The sequence below is a fragment of the Salvelinus fontinalis genome, chromosome 16 (genome assembly GCF_029448725.1).
Source record: "Salvelinus fontinalis isolate EN_2023a chromosome 16, ASM2944872v1, whole genome shotgun sequence".
Lineage (NCBI taxonomy): Eukaryota > Metazoa > Chordata > Actinopteri > Salmoniformes > Salmonidae > Salvelinus > Salvelinus fontinalis.
In genome coordinates, this window is record NC_074680.1 from 29,563,417 (window position 1) to 29,580,727 (window position 17,311).

At 44.3% G+C, this 17,311-nt stretch overlaps 1 protein-coding gene across 1 annotated transcript; it reads left to right on the top strand.

Moving 5' to 3' along the window:
- The first annotated feature begins 42 nt into the window (after positions 1 to 42).
- On the top strand, positions 43 to 14,637 carry slc38a6 (solute carrier family 38 member 6). Its single transcript, XM_055865005.1, has 16 exons — positions 43 to 571; positions 2,092 to 2,222; positions 2,378 to 2,451; positions 2,799 to 2,851; positions 3,053 to 3,092; positions 7,158 to 7,236; positions 9,215 to 9,300; positions 9,395 to 9,453; positions 9,537 to 9,602; positions 10,117 to 10,173; positions 10,736 to 10,815; positions 11,382 to 11,482; positions 11,737 to 11,861; positions 12,078 to 12,222; positions 12,464 to 12,558; positions 12,791 to 14,637. The coding sequence occupies exons 1-16, from the start codon at positions 479 to 481 to the stop codon at positions 12,872 to 12,874; spliced, it is 1,368 nt and encodes a 455-aa protein (XP_055720980.1). The 5' UTR covers positions 43 to 478; the 3' UTR covers positions 12,875 to 14,637.
- The last annotated feature ends 2,674 nt before the right edge of the window (positions 14,638 to 17,311 follow it).

A 17,311-nucleotide genomic window follows, 5' to 3' on the forward strand; every position in this document is an offset into this window, starting at 1 on the left:
CAATATATGTCAAATATAAAGCGGATAATTGACACACAACACTGAACGATTACTGTTTGATATTGCATGGAAAGATTACTTTATTTAGTACAAACGTAAACATTGAAACGCATTCATCACCTCAACATTGGCTCTGCATAACGCGCACATGTTTATGTCATCATTAGTGGACTTGTTTGCAGCCATATGATTCGTCAGATGGAACTGTCGATCTCTGATTTGATAGAAATGTTGTGCGACCTATAAAGGCGACTAATACATGCGGAAGTGTTTTCATGTCATATGACCACCTCAAATTACCTGTGAGAAGTTGCAAACACAGCTAGAACATTTCTCATAGTGGAGCATATTTTATTGGTTAAAGGAAGCGTTTGCCGTCAACAGGCACCTCAAACTGCACAGATGAGGTATCTATTGTATTGGTTGTTGAAAGTAACATTCTACTAACGCCTTGCTCGTGGGTAAGTCACCTGGAGACATGAGTATCAATGGAGAAGGCACCACCGTCCATTCTGACAATTGGGCCGCCGCGGATGACATGGGCTGCGAGACCAACCCTCTCCTGGGAAATGTAAGTATGCACTCAGCTCTAGCCAGGAATTAAGAGGCATACGTTTTATAACCTTGTGTTCATTCAGACAATGGCAGTCTGGGTTTCAGTAACGTTACTTTTGGCAACCGGTTTACAATCCCAATCTAGCCTACTACAACTGGTCTCTACTAGGGAGTTTATATTAGAAAGTGAATCGGTCAAATAGAAGGCTGGACCCAGCTAGTGAATATGAATCACATGCTCAATCTGTACAATTCTATCTCACATGACACTTTAGTTCACTTGCATTGTCTCCCTCAGCACTTTGTAAATCATGCACATTCTCATCTCAGGCTGTTTGCCATTGCAAAGTCCACATTTCACAATGATTTGGTCCCAGGGAGGTACTGTACGCATCCCATTAGAATGATTTGTTAAAAGTTTTTCTTCTTGAGCCAGCAGATAGTGACTGGTAGGCTACATATTTCTTTGGCATTTTTTGTGTGTTAAATTTGTCATTTTCACACATCCCACTGTAAAGTGTACCTTAGAGGTCATGACAAAGAAAATAATGGCCCCTAATAAGGTCAAGCATTGCAACACTAGTCTTTAAAATGATTGATTTTGACTTGTTACTCATTATGGTGATTGATTGCTGTGAAACAAATGAACCTACATGGGAATTGGAGCACCTCAGACAATTTACTACGGCACCGAAAGAGCTTCTCTGCTAGTTCCCATATAGCCTCATGTTTAGCCCTCTGGTCACTTTTTAATAATAATATTTTTTTATTTTTTAAACTTTTTAATAATGTGTTCATATTTTGCATTACTCATCTCATATGTATATAATCTATTCTGTATTCTACTGTATCTTAGTATATGCCGCTCTGACATTGCTTGTCCAAATATTTATATTTTCTTAATCCCATTCCTTTACTTAGATTTGTGTGTGTGTTGTATGTTGTGAAATTGTCAGATATTACTTTACTGTTGGAGCTAGGAACTCCGCAATAACATCTGCTAAACGCATGTGACCGGTAACATTTGATTTGATGGATATATAGTGCACGTCCTGTCCACCACTGCTGTAACCTTGGCTATATCAGATCCAAAAACGTGTATGTTAATCCAGACTCAAACTCCTGTTTGCTGTGACACTGACACCAGGGTTGTGGCTGGATCTCTCCAGGGTATTCCCTAATAGAGAGGCCAAGCTGAGCCAGGCATCACCCTTAATATACACAGCTCAGGCAGCTGTCCTGCAGGCTATGGCTCAAATACACTCATCCCTCATTCCATTCCCACATCCTACATTTCATTATAGTGCAGTGATCCTCATCACCATTACACCAGTGTATCACAGAAGGGTTTCCCCTAAGTAGTAGAGTCAGTCTGTGTCCCTTTCTTGATTATGTTTTGTATCAGAAATTGTGCTTTCAAGTAAAAGTAAGCCATTGTGTAGTGAGTTGTATATTGATTTGTGATTGACTGAGCTCTCCTTATGCCCCCCCCCCCCCCCCCTCTCTATCTATCTCGCTCTTCCGCTACCTCTCCAGAGAGCAGAGGAGCCAAGGGCAAAAGGGGCCTCCTTTACCTCCTCGGTCTTCAACCTGATGAATGCCATCATGGGCAGTGGCATCCTGGGCCTGGCCTATGCAATGGCCAACACAGGCATAGTGGGCTTTTGGTGAGTAGAACACATCAGGTATATTTTTAAGAAAACATTGCGCTGGCTCTTAAATCCTTTTTTGTGTGCTCAGCTTTCCCAAACAAGCTCTATAACTGTATCTCTATGTATGTCACTGTGATGTGAATGTGGCTCCATGTCCACCATGTCTGCAGTATCCTTTTGCTGCTAGTGTCCAGTCTGGCAGCTTACTCTATACACCTTCTGCTGAAGCTGTGTGATCAAACAGGTGAGCTGGCCTTCAGATCTCATGTCAGACATCTGTATGATATAGCATGATTAGGCTGACAATGTAATAATGGCAATCTAGATCATTCCATCGTATCTCTTAGTCAAGCTAAAATAAACCCACATGATCAGTCAGTTGATGGCACACCTCTAATTCAGTCATCTTGAGTAGGTTACAACCAATATTTTCTCCTGAGAGTTGTTTTAGATAAGATGTCAATGGGAATTAGAATTATAGTACACTTCCATATAGTTCCTGTTTCAGATTAGGTGTGAACTGTAGAGAATGTAGAGAATGTACAGTATATTTGTTTATGGTGGATTGATGTGTTTATCTGTCTCCCATAGGTATCACCTCATATGAAGACCTAGGAGGCAGAGCCTTGCAGAAGCCAGGCAAAGTGAGTCCAAATAACAAATCATAAGTCAAAAATAAATATTATTCACTGTTGCCATCAAGGAGGAAGTAAGACATGAAGCTTGACTTGTATGCCTAGTACAGTACTACACAGTTATGGAACGTTATGAACCCTGATATTTCACTTTTGTACCTGCGTCGGAAATAATATCATTCAAGTAACCCCCTTTTAAATTATTTGTAGGTTCTTGTTGGAGTCACTATTCTCATCCAAAACATTGGAGGTAAGGTCAGCTTTGTTTCTTTGCTCTTAAATTCCTAAATTCTGCATCCTGCAGTTGGAACATTTGAAATGAAGTAGCACCATTGAGAAGTAACATCTTACGGTGAGGCAGACCTGGCTCTGTTTAGCCTCAATGATGTCACAGTATCAGATGTGTCACTGGCGGGAGTGAGGAGGGTGTAAAGCTGGATATGTTTCCTGTATCTGTATGAGGCCCCGGGTTCAATCCCCAGCAACTCCACTCCTTTTAGGGCTCCTGAGTGGCGCAGCGTTCTAAGGCACGGCATCTCGGTGCAAGAGGCATCAATGACAGTCATTGTAAATAAGAATTTGTTCTTAACTGACATGCCTAGTTAAATAAAGGTCAAGTGAAATAATAGTAAATAAACTGCTCATTTGACTCGTGTTTACTGCAGTCTTACTGGGCCTCCTGCTGGAAACCAAAGGGCCCTGCACCACAACCCTTCCTGGTGTTGGCCCGAGTCCCTGATAACCTTTAACCTCAAGGCACTGTCCCCTCTTGCCCCTTCCATATGGGGCTGAAACACACTAATTGATCTCAGATGGTGACCCTCATAATCCCACCCCTCAGTGATGAGACCTAATGGGAGCCCCCACTTCTACCTCCCCCTCCCTTCCTCAGCCCTACTTCTCACACAGATGGGAGCCTAGGTGCTCTCTCTTGCCCAGTCATTAGCAGCAGGGCTGAGTGGATTATTATTGCAGTGCCCTTTGAAATGTTTGTGGTTGTCCCAGCATGGGGCAGTCCGAGAGGGCCTATGCACTGCCATGCCCCCCTGCGTCCGTCCTTTTATAAGGGGTGCAATTAGCTCACTCTGGGTAAACACTTATCTACCCTGCCAAAAGCTGATGGGCCTATCGACCTTAATTACTACATGGCCTAGGGCAGTGGGTCCCAACTAGGGGTACTTGGCCTATCCACAGGGGTACTTGAGAACTCATGAGATCATAGGCCTACTGGTAAAATGCACATGAGGGGGTACTTCAGGGGTACTCCAAGCAGAGTAAAATTCAGTTGGTGGTACAGTAACTGAAAGGGTTGGGAATCACTGGCCTAGGGCTCTCAGACCCCCACCCACTAGCTTAATGAAATGAAAGTGCCTCTGTCTTGTGCTAAATACACCTTCCCACTGTGCCCACAGGGTACATACTGTACATACACAAATACGGTACACCAATTCTCCTTTTTTTGGGTATAAAGACCATAATTCAACAGCTTTTGATTTAAATAATATTTTTTTTATGCTCATGGCCGTATGTTTAGAGATAAGTATACTGCTCAAAAAAATAAAGGGAACACTTAAACAACACAATGTAACTCCAAGTCAATCACACTTCTGTGAAATCAAACTGTCTACTTAGGAAGCAACACTGATTGACAATAAATTTCACATGCTGTTGTGCAAATGGAATAGACAAAAGGTGGAAATTATAGGCAATTAGCAAGACACCCCCAATAAAGGAGTGGTTCTGCAGGTGGTGACCACAGACCACTTCTCAGTTCCTATGCTTCCTGGCTGATGTTTTGGTCACTTTTGAATGCTGGCGGTGCTCTCACTCTAGTGGTAGCATGAGACGGAGTCTACAACCCACACAAGTGGCTAAGGTAGTGCAGCTCATCCAGGATGGCACATCAACGTGAGCTGTGGCAAGAAGGTTTGCTGTGTCTGTCAGCGTAGTGTCCAGAGCATGGAGGCGCTACCAGGAGACAGGCCAGTATATCAGGAGACGTGGAGGAGGCCGTAGGAGGGCAACAACCCAGCGGCAGGACCGCTACCTCCGCCTTTGTGCAAGGAGGAGCACTGCCAGAGCCCTTCAAAATGACCTCCAGCAGGCCACAAATGTGCGTGTCAGCATATGGTCTCACAAAGGCTCTGAGGATCTCATCTCGGTACCTAATGGCAGTCAGGCTACCTCTGGCGAGCACATGGAGGGCTGTGCGGCCCCACAAAGAAACGCCACCCCACACCATGACTGACCCACCGCCAAACCGGTCATGCTGGAGGATGTTGCAGGCAGCAGAACGTTCTCCACGGTGTCTCCAGACTGTTACGTCTGTCACGTGCTCATGTGCTCAGTGTGAACCTGCTTTCATCTGTGAAGAGCACAGGGCGCCAGTGGCAAATTTGCCAATCTTGGTGTTCTCTGGCAAATGCCAAACGTCCTGCACGGTGTTGGGCTGTAAGCACAACCCCCACCTGTGGACGTCGGGCCCTCATACCACCCTCATGGAGTCTGTTTCTGACCGTTTGAGCAGACACATGCACATTTGTGGCCTGCTGGAGGTCATTTTGCAGGGCTCTGGCAGTGCTCCACCTGCTCCTCCTTGCACAAAGGCGGAGGTAGCGGTCCTGCTGCTGGGTTGTTGCCCTCCTACGGCCTCCTCCGCGTCTCCTGATGTACTGGCCTGTCTCCTGGTAGCGCCTCCATGCTTTGGACACTACGCTGACAGACACAGCAAACCTTCTTGCCACAGCTCGCATTGATGTGCCATCCTGGATGAACTGCACTACCTGAGCCACTTGTGTGGGTTGTAAACTCCGTCTCATGCTACCACTAGAGTGAGAGCACCGCCAGCATTCAAAAGTGACCAAAACATCAGCCAGGAAGCATAGGAACTGAGAAGTGGTCTGTGGTCACCACCTGCAGAACCACTCCTTTATTGGGGGTGTCTTGCTAATTGCCTATAATTTCCACCTTTTGTCTATTCCATTTGCACAACAGCATGTGAAATTTATTGTCAATCAGTGTTGCTTCCTAAGTGGACAGTTTGATTTCACAGAAGTGATTGACTTGGAGTTACATTGTGTTGTTTAAGTGTTCCCTTTATTTTTTTGAGCAGTGTATATTCCCCACTACCAATGTGTCTGGCTTGTGGAAGTCGTTGTCTACTTACTGTAAATGACTGCATGACTCTAAACAATTCCATCATGTTCCCCATGTTAGTCTGTATGGACATGCCAATCTATTTCATGCCTGGTCATAAGGAAGGTCGGGGTTCTGTGGTCCTTATGCCAGACGTCAGACTAAACTCCAGACTAGGTGTTATGTACTGTATTTACCATAGTGTCTGTGAGCTGAACTGAGCTCCGAGGGAATGTGTGAGCAAGGAATATCACACACTGTAGCCATACCACTGGGCTATTATGTCTGAGGAAGGGAGATTCCTGGCACCCCTATAGTAAAGCATGCCAACACTAAGTGCACTTCATCAAGGCCAGGGCAGAGACAAGTTGTCATCTGATGCTGGGGTTACCTCACATCCTATGAGAAAATACACTGTTAAAGGCACAGTGTTAATTTCATCTGTGCGACTCTGATAGGCGCCTAATGAGTATCTGTGCGTGTGTCTGTCTGTGTGGGCAGTAGTGTTGGAATCGTTTTCTACTGAAAACAATTAGTGGCTCAGTAGGGATAAGGGTACAGGTTAGTTTAGTTTAAAGGAGACAGGAAGTCCAGCCCCAGGGCAGTCTGGTCCAGGCAGCTAGCCCTGGCCCTCCCTCGTTCCCCAACCTAATCCCCATAACGCTGCCTCCCTTAACCATAGCAACTGACTAACACTCTCTCACTTACCCTGACCTGAACACTTCTCACCCTCTGTCCCTTTGCCCCGCTCTCTCATATTAGGGGTGGGCAGTCTGACCCACAGGAAGTGACCTAAAGCCTGGCCTCTGATTGGCTGTCAGAAGAGTTTGGGTGGGCTCTGGGGCTCATGAGACTCATACAATATCCTGTTTCCTAGGAAGCAGGAGGAGAAATACCTGGATTAGTGTCAGGGATCATTATTGTTAGTATTCCTTCCCTCTCCGTTCTGGCTGCCCTGACAGGGCTTCTGCAGTGGGAACATCTGCATAGTGTCTGCAATTTAGGCTTAGCTGGGTGATCCCCGGAGTCTGCTGCCCCACCTCTGTCAGCTTGGAGAGATGTGGACTAATATTCTAAACCTTTGTCTGACCTGTGTTTGGTTGGAACAGCATATTTGCTCTTGTGTGTGAGCAATGTGGTTGTAACTCTAATGAGCGTCTCTGTTGATATTCCTCCCCAGCCATGTCGTCATACATGTTCATCTTGAAAACAGAGCTTCCTGCAGCCATCGCCAGCTTCCTGAGCCCAGAGACCTCTGGGTATACATACACTTCCTGCATTTTCAATTCAAATGAGTAGACCTTTTATTCAAACAGACAAGAGACTAGTTACCAAGACATTCCTCCTGTGGTTTAGCTGCCTTATCACTAACAGTTATTTCTGTCCATATGGTGCATTAATCACATGACCTGACACAGGTAAAATGCCATTTTAGAGCAGATTTGGATCAAATAACTGACATAAGACTAAGAGAATTCTAACCACAAGGCAGCTAAACCTGGAATTAACTACTCATACCTAGCCAGGCATCAGATTCAGCTAAGATCACATGAAGAATGTGGAGGAAATATGTCACCAAACCACAATACACTGTCTAGCAGGGCTTGGAGGAAAGCCTGCGGTGTTGTGTAACATGGAGGAACTGTACCTCTGACTGACTGACTGACTGACTGACTGAGAACCATTCCTCAGACTCCATCAGTGTCCTTCATTTTGGCCTGGCTGCCTGGAAGAGGTACCCCTTCCCCTCCCTACCTCCTGAGAACAGCCCACAGAGAAGTCCAAGTCCTAGAATGTAACTTCTATCAATTTATTACCAGCCACACTGAGCTGAGCGATAGCTGTGGCTGGTCTTGGCCCAATCGTCAACATCTGTCTCTTCCTCTCACAGCTGCTTTGTATTAGAGGCTCTCCCTCGCCCCAAATCTCTTGCATATGTTCCCTGGAATCAGAGCGATACAACGGGATATCAGTTTTGCCATTTTAATTACGGCTGTGCTGAGGGAAACAAAACTGTGTTGTTGATGAGTGGCTTTGGGATGTTAACACGCTCATATTGAAGCCCATTAAATGCTAAATACTCCAGTTGATTCATATTAAAAAGCATTTCCCCTTTGCAGCCTCATTTTATCTTGGTATCCCAGAGTGAAAGGCAGTCAGTTGTAGTCTATTTTGGAGCCTTCGAGTCGTGTCTGTAGTGAATTATGTACTGCCTACAGTAAGTCAATGGGCACTTGTTAAAGGCAACTAACAAAGCCAGACATGGTCATGGACAGCTGGGATGGGCTTCTGCTGCATTGACCAGATTTATGCTAATCTCCAACACTTGGTGGAGATGGACTCATTGGCAGAGCTAGTCAACTCAGTCCCATCCTGCAGCTTGTTATACCACATTTCACGGGCATTTCAACACTTTTTTCCCCCCTCTCTATTGAGTAATCCAACCAGGGTTGATCCATATCCTCCAGATAGTCAGTGGGCTTCCCTTTGTCAGCAGCAGTGTGGGTAGAAGCAGAGGAACGGTTCTGAACTGAACAGTAGTGTAACCTGATTGTCCTAGGGAAGGGTTTAGGTTTGAGCTGAGACAGGCGTTTGGGTCAGAGTGGTTGTTTACATGGCATCCTGTTAAGGAATGTCCACCCCGTGCAGACAGAGACAAGACTTTGGGCCACTATGGTAATCCAGGAGCCGTGAAACTGCCAAACGAGTCACTTGGTGTTGATGTGGTCAGAGCAGGTGCTGCTGATACTGGGAGCCCCATAAACAGCCCTGGAGCCAGTCCCCCATGACCCCACACTGCGTCCCTTTCCTTCCCTCCCAACACACAGCAGCCAGAGCCACCGCTCCCCCCCCCCCCCCCCCCTCGCTTACCCACCACCCGCCTTCTGAATAAACGGCCAAGGCTATCCCTCAGCAAAGGAAAATATTATTCGCCCTCAGAAAAAAAAACTGCGATTGAAATCTGGCCCCATCTGACAGAGCGACAGAACGTTTGCATGTGAATTACATAATTGTTATGGTTTGTGAGAGTTAAAGCCTTTAATGTATACCACATGATGAGACTGTCTCGCTGTATTTGAGCATGAAATGGAGACACTTATTTTGTTCAGGGGAGAGGGAGATTCCCCATTAGTGTCTTCAGCATCAGACTGGCGGTTCTGAAGATATCAACTTTCTTCTATGAAAACAGAAAATATTTTCTCTCTCCCTTCATCCTCTCTGACCATCTCTCTGTAGGGGGGCCTGGTATGAAGATGGCAAAACGTTGCTGATTCTGATGACGGTGTGTGTGGTTCTACCTCTGGCTCTGCTGCCCAAGATTGGTGAGTGGCCTGGTTTGGTCTCGTCATCTGGCACTCTTGTCCCTGAATCTTTGATGGCCGTGTATATCACTATCTCTCTCCTTCCACCCTCTAGGTTTCTTGGGCTACACCAGTAGCCTTGCATTCCTCTTCATTCTCTTCTTTACAGTTGTGGTGAGTTCAGTTCAAATCTTATGCTTGTAAAGGACTTGTTCCTTTTCCTCCATAATACACCTGACCTGTTGCCTCTTTCCCAGGTTGTGGTCAAGAAGTCGGCCATCCCTTGCCCCCTCCCAAGCAATTTGACCCTGAGCATCAACCAGGTAACAACCACAATGCAAACTGCCCTGGCCACACGCACCAAATACTGTTGGTCACATTGACCTGAAGGCTGTGCGCTTTACTGCAGGCCTGGTTCAGGGCTATAGGATTAGGCCATAGGACACAATCCTGGAGATTGAGTTTCTGAATGGGAGGCTTTGGTGGCTGACTGAGCTAGTTATGTATGACGAAGACGAGGGAACACTGCACTGTGATTGGTGTCAGTCCTGGAGGGGAGGAAGTACCTACGGCCTTGCCAGTGCAAGGAAGTGACCTTTGACCTTATTGGATATAAGCGCAGCGCTATTGCTTCCTTGAACACAGTCACGGATTTGGGTCCATTTTTAAATGGTTGCTATTTACGTTTCTCCACAGCCATGACTGGAATTTAATCTACCCCAACAACGCTCACATGTTCAGCCACCTTTCAGCCACCTGAAAGGTGGCTGAACATGGAATAAGAATGGAATAGCTTTAACCTTGCTGCATTTTTATCTGTTCATTACATTTTTCCAGGTATCCAATTCCTCGGAATCGGAATGTACGCCCAAACTCTTTGTCATCTCCAGTAAGGTATGTATGCATTGGTTGAAAAGTTGTCTCCATCAACCCTGGATATGTAGTCCATAAAACACAGAAGCTATATAATAATTGGTAAGCTGCAATAAGTAGTGCAGTATAATGATTACAGTTGCAGAAGCAGTCTTATGGCTCTTTTAGCGCTTCAGTAAATGGCACCGTCTGTCTCTAGTTCTTAGTTGGTCACTGGTGACATTTCCCAATCATTAAGAGTGCAGGATTGTGCAGTGTATGGAACAGCACGTGTGTGACATTACCACACTTCAGTTTTGTTGGTAGTGACTACTATTATAACTTCAACTACTAGATCCGCACACTGCCGCTCCCCCTCCCCGGGTTACCGTATAAACCGCTCACCCCTCCATGGGTTACCGTATAAACCGCTCACCCCTCCCCGGGTTACCGTATAAACCGCTCACCCCTCCCCGGGTTACCGTATAAACCGCTCACCCCTCCCCGGGTTACCGTATAAACTGCTCACCCCTCCCCGGGTTACCGTATAAACCGCTAAGGCCTAAATGACTGCAGTGTGGTGAATGATCGATGTGTGTTTCAGAGTGCTTACACCATCCCCACCCTGGCTTTCTCCTTCCTCTGCCACACTGCCGTGTTGCCCATCTACAGTGAGATGGACCGGTCAGTACCCTGCCTGACACATCCCATACACATCATACTGTATATACCTGTGTATTCAATGTCCTTACTACAACCCTTGGCCTGCATGGGGTTGCTCTCTGTCTTGTTGTTAATCAAGCATAACAACCTCAGCCGCCGTTTATCCTCATCCTTCCTCACTGAATGTATATATTTCTGGACAAATAGGATGTGAAAGTGACATCCACTTCCGCTTTACTTCCGTATTGTCTCCCATGCTTTTTTGAACTGGCTTTACAATTATATAGTCATATTCATGAAAATGCGGTAATTTTTCTTTATTTATGTATGTATGTAGATGTATTTACTTCTACCAGATGCATTTTCTGAAGTTTTTGCTCTTGAATACCATTGTGCTATGTTTCTGTCTATTGATGAGCATTCTGAAAAACTACAAGGCTGAGTGGGAAGTCATTTCCTGTTTACATTCACAGCATATTGCTATGGAAATGATCATGGCCTCTGGAGTTATCATGTATGTATTGTGGGGCCTTTTTTTAAATGTATGTATACTGAAATAATAAATCCCTCTCCTGATGTGTGTTTAGGCCCAGTAAGAAGAGGATGCAGAATGTGACCAATGTTAGCATCTCTCTGAGCTTCCTGCTCTACCTGATCTCTGCTTTGTTTGGCTACCTCACCTTCTACAGTAAGCGGATAGTGACACCTCACAGAAAGAGAGCTGGTTGACACTATTAAGTCCATGGTGTCTCCCCCTCCTTCCAAAATGTTGGACCAGTCCTTCACTCAAATAAATGTTATTGGTTGCATACACATTTAGCAGATGCTATTGTGGGTTTTGCAGAATGCTTGTGTTCCCAACAGTAATATCTAACAATACACACATCTAAAAAGTAATGGAATTAAGAAATATTAGGACGAGCTCTGCTATGTCTCTGACAGGCCACGTGGACTCGGAGCTCTTGCTAAGCTACGACACGTACCTGCCGCGTGATGTCTTGGTGATGGCTGTGCGTCTGGCCATCCTGCTGGCTGTGCTGCTTACTGTACCCCTCATCCATTTCCCTGTAAGTACTGTACCCCTCTTAGACTACTGCTCTGCGTCTGCTTGTTTGCTTACTCTCTCATACTTCCATATGAGTAGTTGGGGCATTCTATCTGCAAAATGACCAAAAATGTACATGTCTGTCCCATAAGTTATCTGACTTGCCTCCAATCACAGTACCATATTTTAATGAGTCCAGTTGTATGACTGCTCTAAACCTGTGCTGTCTGTCCTAAAGGCCCGGAAGGCAATGTCAGTGCTGTTTTGTGGAGATAGGCCTCTCTCCTGGGTGTATCATATCTTCTCTACTCTCCTGATCCTGACTGTGGTGATGCTGCTGGCCATCCTTGTCCCTGACATCAGGAATGTGTTTGGGGTTGTGGGTAGGTGTTTAGTCATTTAACTAATGAGGTTTTCTTTGAGGGGGGGATTATTATTGTACCATTTGCATTCATACATTAGGACCTTATCAGCTAAATGGGTTTCAAATGGTTGGTTAATGTTCTCATGTTTAGGGTGACTGTCTTTTAATCTGTAGTTTGATTTGGGTGTTAAGTATATTGTGTGTACTGTATGTTCTGAGCTGTTGAGATGTTTTACCGCCTGTGTCTCTGCATCCTCCAGGCTCGACCACGTCGACCTGCCTGTTGTTTGTGTTCCCGGGTATCTTCTACCTCCGGCTCAGCAACCAGCCGCTCAAGTCTCTGGAGTCTGTCGGGGTAAGTGCACGCTTCCCAAATTCATCCTCATACTAGAGTTGTTTAGCCTCAACTCATAGAAAATAGGAATATGTAATGGCTGGAGACTCAAGAAAACAACACCACTATTGAATATATATATATAGCCATCTATTCATAGTTATTCTACAATATCATCTGGCAATGTAATGATTATGACTACCTGTGGTTGTATATACTTTAATACTAAGGTGATGTCACCCCCCTCCCCCAGGCTGTATGTCTGCTGATCTTCGGCCTGTTTGTGGGACTGCTCAGTCTGTGTGTCATCGTGGTCACCTGGGCACAGAACCCTTGAACAGGACAACAGAACTAGACCACCCACAGCTCTGCTCCATAGAGCCTAAAGGGAGAATTATGCCAAAGAAATACTATTAGGCAGCACAACAGAACTCTATGACCACAAAAGACTGACCGCAACACAGGTCAGTGGCATGACCACAAGATCACTGCAACACTTCACCCAGACTCAGAAAGCATTCGACTGCCCAACACCCCCATACAATCAGTGCTGCTCTTGTGCTTTTATGTGAACTGTACCTTTTAGCTATAGTGCTTCTAAAGCTTCAGAGTTGCCTTTTTTAGTTATGGACAATGTGTACACTTGGCAATACATCTTGAATGTGGGATGACGTATTCTTGAATGTGGGATGACGTATTAGTATCGGAGTCGGTGAAGTTATTCTATTCATACTGTTATTTTTTAACTCATTATTGACAAGATTAAGAAATCGTTCATAACACTTTAGAGCCAAGCTCTTTTATTGGGGCTGACCATGTTGAAGACCGACCAATTACCAGACAAGAGGCGTCATGCTCATAGGGGGCACAAGGGCATGTGCCTCAAATCTGTCAATTTTCAGATGTTAAGTTAATGACAACTTAATTTTTAAGCCCATGTTTTATCTTAATTTTTAAAAAGATCTGTCAGCAGTATTTGACAGAGGGGGCAAACTGAGTGGACTAGTAAGTGGTTCCTTCCAAGGTGAACCATGGAGCAAAGTATAGAGCCAGTGATGGATAGGACTTGCAGGTGGTATGTTAATAAATTAATTTGACAAGCTATGTAGCCTATTGACTCCTTGTTGAATAAATAAAATATTTTGTTTCTGCTGTAATACTAGCCACCTACAATTTTATGAAGTTAGCTTAAACAAGCAAGCTAGATAGGTTCCCAATCTACCAACCACAGCCTGAATTCACTTGGTAGCTAGTTATCAGTCAAATTAGAGTAGCTTATCTAACCATCTTAGCTGGAATGCCTGCTGGCAAGGTTGCTAGACTTTAGAAAAGCAAGCAATTTCTAAATGTATTGAATAAGACTCACATTCCTTTCAATCTTTTACCCAGATTTTGGCAAAGATGCAGAGAAGCATATTTAGTTTCTTTAAAAAAAGCACCACCAGTCAGGAGGATACAAGACAGCACAAGACATAGATAAATACTTGGTTTAAATGTAATCTGGCACCTTATGATAATGATCATGATATGTGCCTATATGATCCCATGTACTGGTGTAATATCCTAGGCATGTCATTGCAGCATATCGAGATGTGTGATATACAAAAGTCAGAATGACACGCATCAAAATGACAACAGGTAAATGACACCAGGTAAAGAGGTATGCTTACATAACCCATGCAGAAAAATAGGCATATCCTCATGTACTTAGTGCCCCCTCTAAAATGATGGGTGCATGACACCCCTGGACCGCTGTAACTCTACATCATTTGAAGCTGTGGAAGACCATGAACTGCCAGATCCCTAAATTAGTTTTTGCTTTCAGAGACTGAGATTCTTGTTTGTAAATTAAAGTGCTGTATAAAATAAATCTATTAGTAGTTTACATGGTCTCTCTGACAATCATGTCATTTTCAGTTACTTAATGTTGCTCTGTGTTTAGTGAATATACTATACACTCCTCGACCGCACCTCAGGTATCAATCGTAGAAAAGTTATCCTACATCGACCTGGTTTTAAAACATGAAAATGGTTTATCAGCTGTTGTATTACATGATACATTTATTGTAAAATAAAAGGGAAACATTGTGATTTGTATAATTGACTTTGGAATTTTAATTGAGTACTGCTGTGATCTCCTTTACTGTGGAATAATAATCACTCTACCATGTATTTGCATGCATTTTATTGATGTTGGGACAATCTCTGCAGTGTAGCGCTTGGGGTCTGTAGCTAATGAAAGCCAAATGCCCAGTACTTTTCCAATCATGATGCTGTTAGGATTCTCTTGGCACCCTCTGGAACCTCTGGCTGATGCTTCTAATCTGAGGAATGGAGTACTCTGGTCCCCAGGCCTCGCAGGAGTCCACCCACTCCTCACACCCCCAACCAGGGGTTAGGAGGCTCCCTAATCCAGGGAGATGGTTTACTGACTATTATAATAATATGGGAGATTTGCTATCGTCAGGGGAGGGAGGACATGGTGTGTCATTGCTGGAGTATTCTGGTAGAGATTTGCTAGTTTAGCTCACATGTGGTTTAGTTCTGGTCTACCTCAGCAGTGAGTCCAGTGTCTTTCCTATGACAGGCTTTACACCCCAGAGGAAGGATCTCCTAGTTTGGCTTTATAGAAACCAAGGGGAGAATCTCAATTGCATATGCCTTACCACCGCCTCAAAACTCATTGGAGGAGAAGGTAAGAGGGGCGGGACATCTGGCTTTCTCATCCAATGAGGTTTGAGAAATTGAGTACGCAATTGAGATATTTTTATAGACACCCTCATCTCCTCTCATCTGCCCCATAACTACACAGATATATTTCCACAGTGAACTGATCAAACAAAAGTAATCCTTTGTCTGCTTGTCTGGCGACTGGTTGCAAAGAGAGGCTGTTCTGTAACGCTTGGCAGCAGAAACACAGGCTTGTTAAATGGTAACAGATATGAGCTGTACAGATCATAGCTATCTGTCACCACTGTTGTCTGTTGGTCAGCATACAGGTTTTCACAGAAATGGTGATAATCAGGAACATCACTACACTGATGGCCATGTCTTATGTTCCCAAAGGAACCAGTATAGAGTAAGTTGCCAATATTCCTCAATCACTGAACAGAAGCACCATCTAGTGTTTGACCAAGCTCACAGCAGCCTCTACTCCACCTCTACCACTGCTTGTTGACATTGTGTGCTTTGTATACATAGACTTTGGTAGAGGGATGTAACCAAATGCGGAAGTTTTCTCCAAGCTTTTCCCTGAGTTTGAGCTGTATGTTAATGCAGACCAGAGATGTTTTAATGGAGGGTTGATGCTTGTGTCCTCAGTGTTTTTGTTTTGTTTAATGGACTTAACGGAGGAGAGATGGAGTGGGGAGGAGGGAACACAGGGCTTAAATTAAACCTCTGTTGGCAGCCGCAGCTTGCCCCATTTTTAGAGCTGTCAGTTTTTTTTCTTTCTTGTGTTGTTGGAGATCGGGACACGAGGTACCACCACCAATTCTTATTCCATGTCCCTATTCTGACCCTTCTGTTTGTGTGTGTGTGTGTGTGTGTGTATGCATGCACATTTTAAATAAATATTTTCAAAAGTCTAAGAATTCCAGTTCATTGTATTCCTATTCCCAGAACTGAGTAATGATACATAGTAAACCCACAGGGACACAGTATAATGTCCTGTAGTCCTCCCAGTAGGAAGAGACAGGTCCTGGCCAGACAGATGAATAGTCAGACAGTCCAGGTTTCCTTAGGTAGTCATGGTGTAACAGGGTGTGTGGTAGTAGCCAGGATGATCAGTGGTTGGCTCTGAGAGCGTGGTCATGAGGGAGAGCAGAACCTCTGCTTGAGTGCCACACTTCCTGGTCATTCCTGCAACAGATGAGGAGCGGTCACTATAGGCTCACTACAGTGGCTTAGTCACAGTGCCAGATCTACAACATCTGGTACTGTAGTAGATCTAAGTCCTGTAAGACATCTGCTTACTGTTCACCTTTACAACCTATTCAAAGTCAGCACTGAGAAGAAGTCTTGTAATACTTTCTGATATTATACTTTCTCCTAGTGGCGGTGTGAGTTTTCATTATTCTAACATTATGGTTGTGGAATGTCACGCAGACATGAGAACAGTCTGAATCTACTTGTAAATACTATAATAGATCTCTACATAATGTAATTTGACAGTGTCACCACAGATTGTGTTTTCGTAACCACTGTGTCATCCTGCTGCCTCTAACCCCTCCTCCTTGCTTCTCTCCATCCCCCAGACCATCTTCAACCCCAATCGATTTACATGGTATATCACTAACCATGCTTTTCACGTCAAACTAAGAACATTCCTCACTGAGGACTCTTTTAAGTCCACAGTTGTCCCCTCATGCACACCACTCCAGTCATATTAGGGCATTTCCATGTAAAAGATCCATGCCACCAACATGTGAAGTTCATAGCAGCATATCAAATAGGGTGTCAAATGAAAGCTAAGAGTCTATATTTGTTTTACTTCCACATTTTGTTGTGTTATAAAGTGGGATTAACATGGATTTAACTGTCATTTTTTGTCAACAATCTACACAAAATACTTGAATGTCAAAGTGGAAGAAAATGTTAACATTGTTTTTAAATAAATGAAAAATAAAACATTATATCTTGATTAGTTAAGTATTCAACCCCCTGAGTCAATACATGTTAGAATCTCCTTTGGCAGTTACTACAGCTGGGAGTCTTTTTTGGGTAAGTCTCAAAGAGCTTTGCACACCTGGATTGTACAATATTTGCCCATTAT

What these genes read in the sequence shown, in the direction of transcription:
- slc38a6 (XM_055865005.1), top strand. Translation starts at nt 479, where the DNA reads ATGAGTATCAATGGAGAAGGCACCACCGTCCATTCTGACAATTGGGCC. An exon ending in GAAGCTGTGTGATCAAACAG is followed by an intron (nt 2,452 to 2,798) that starts GTGAGCTGGCCT and finishes TGTCTCCCATAG; the next exon opens with GTATCACCTCATATGAAGAC. An exon ending in GAATGTGTTTGGGGTTGTGG is followed by an intron (nt 12,223 to 12,463) that starts GTAGGTGTTTAG and finishes TGCATCCTCCAG; the next exon opens with GCTCGACCACGTCGACCTGC.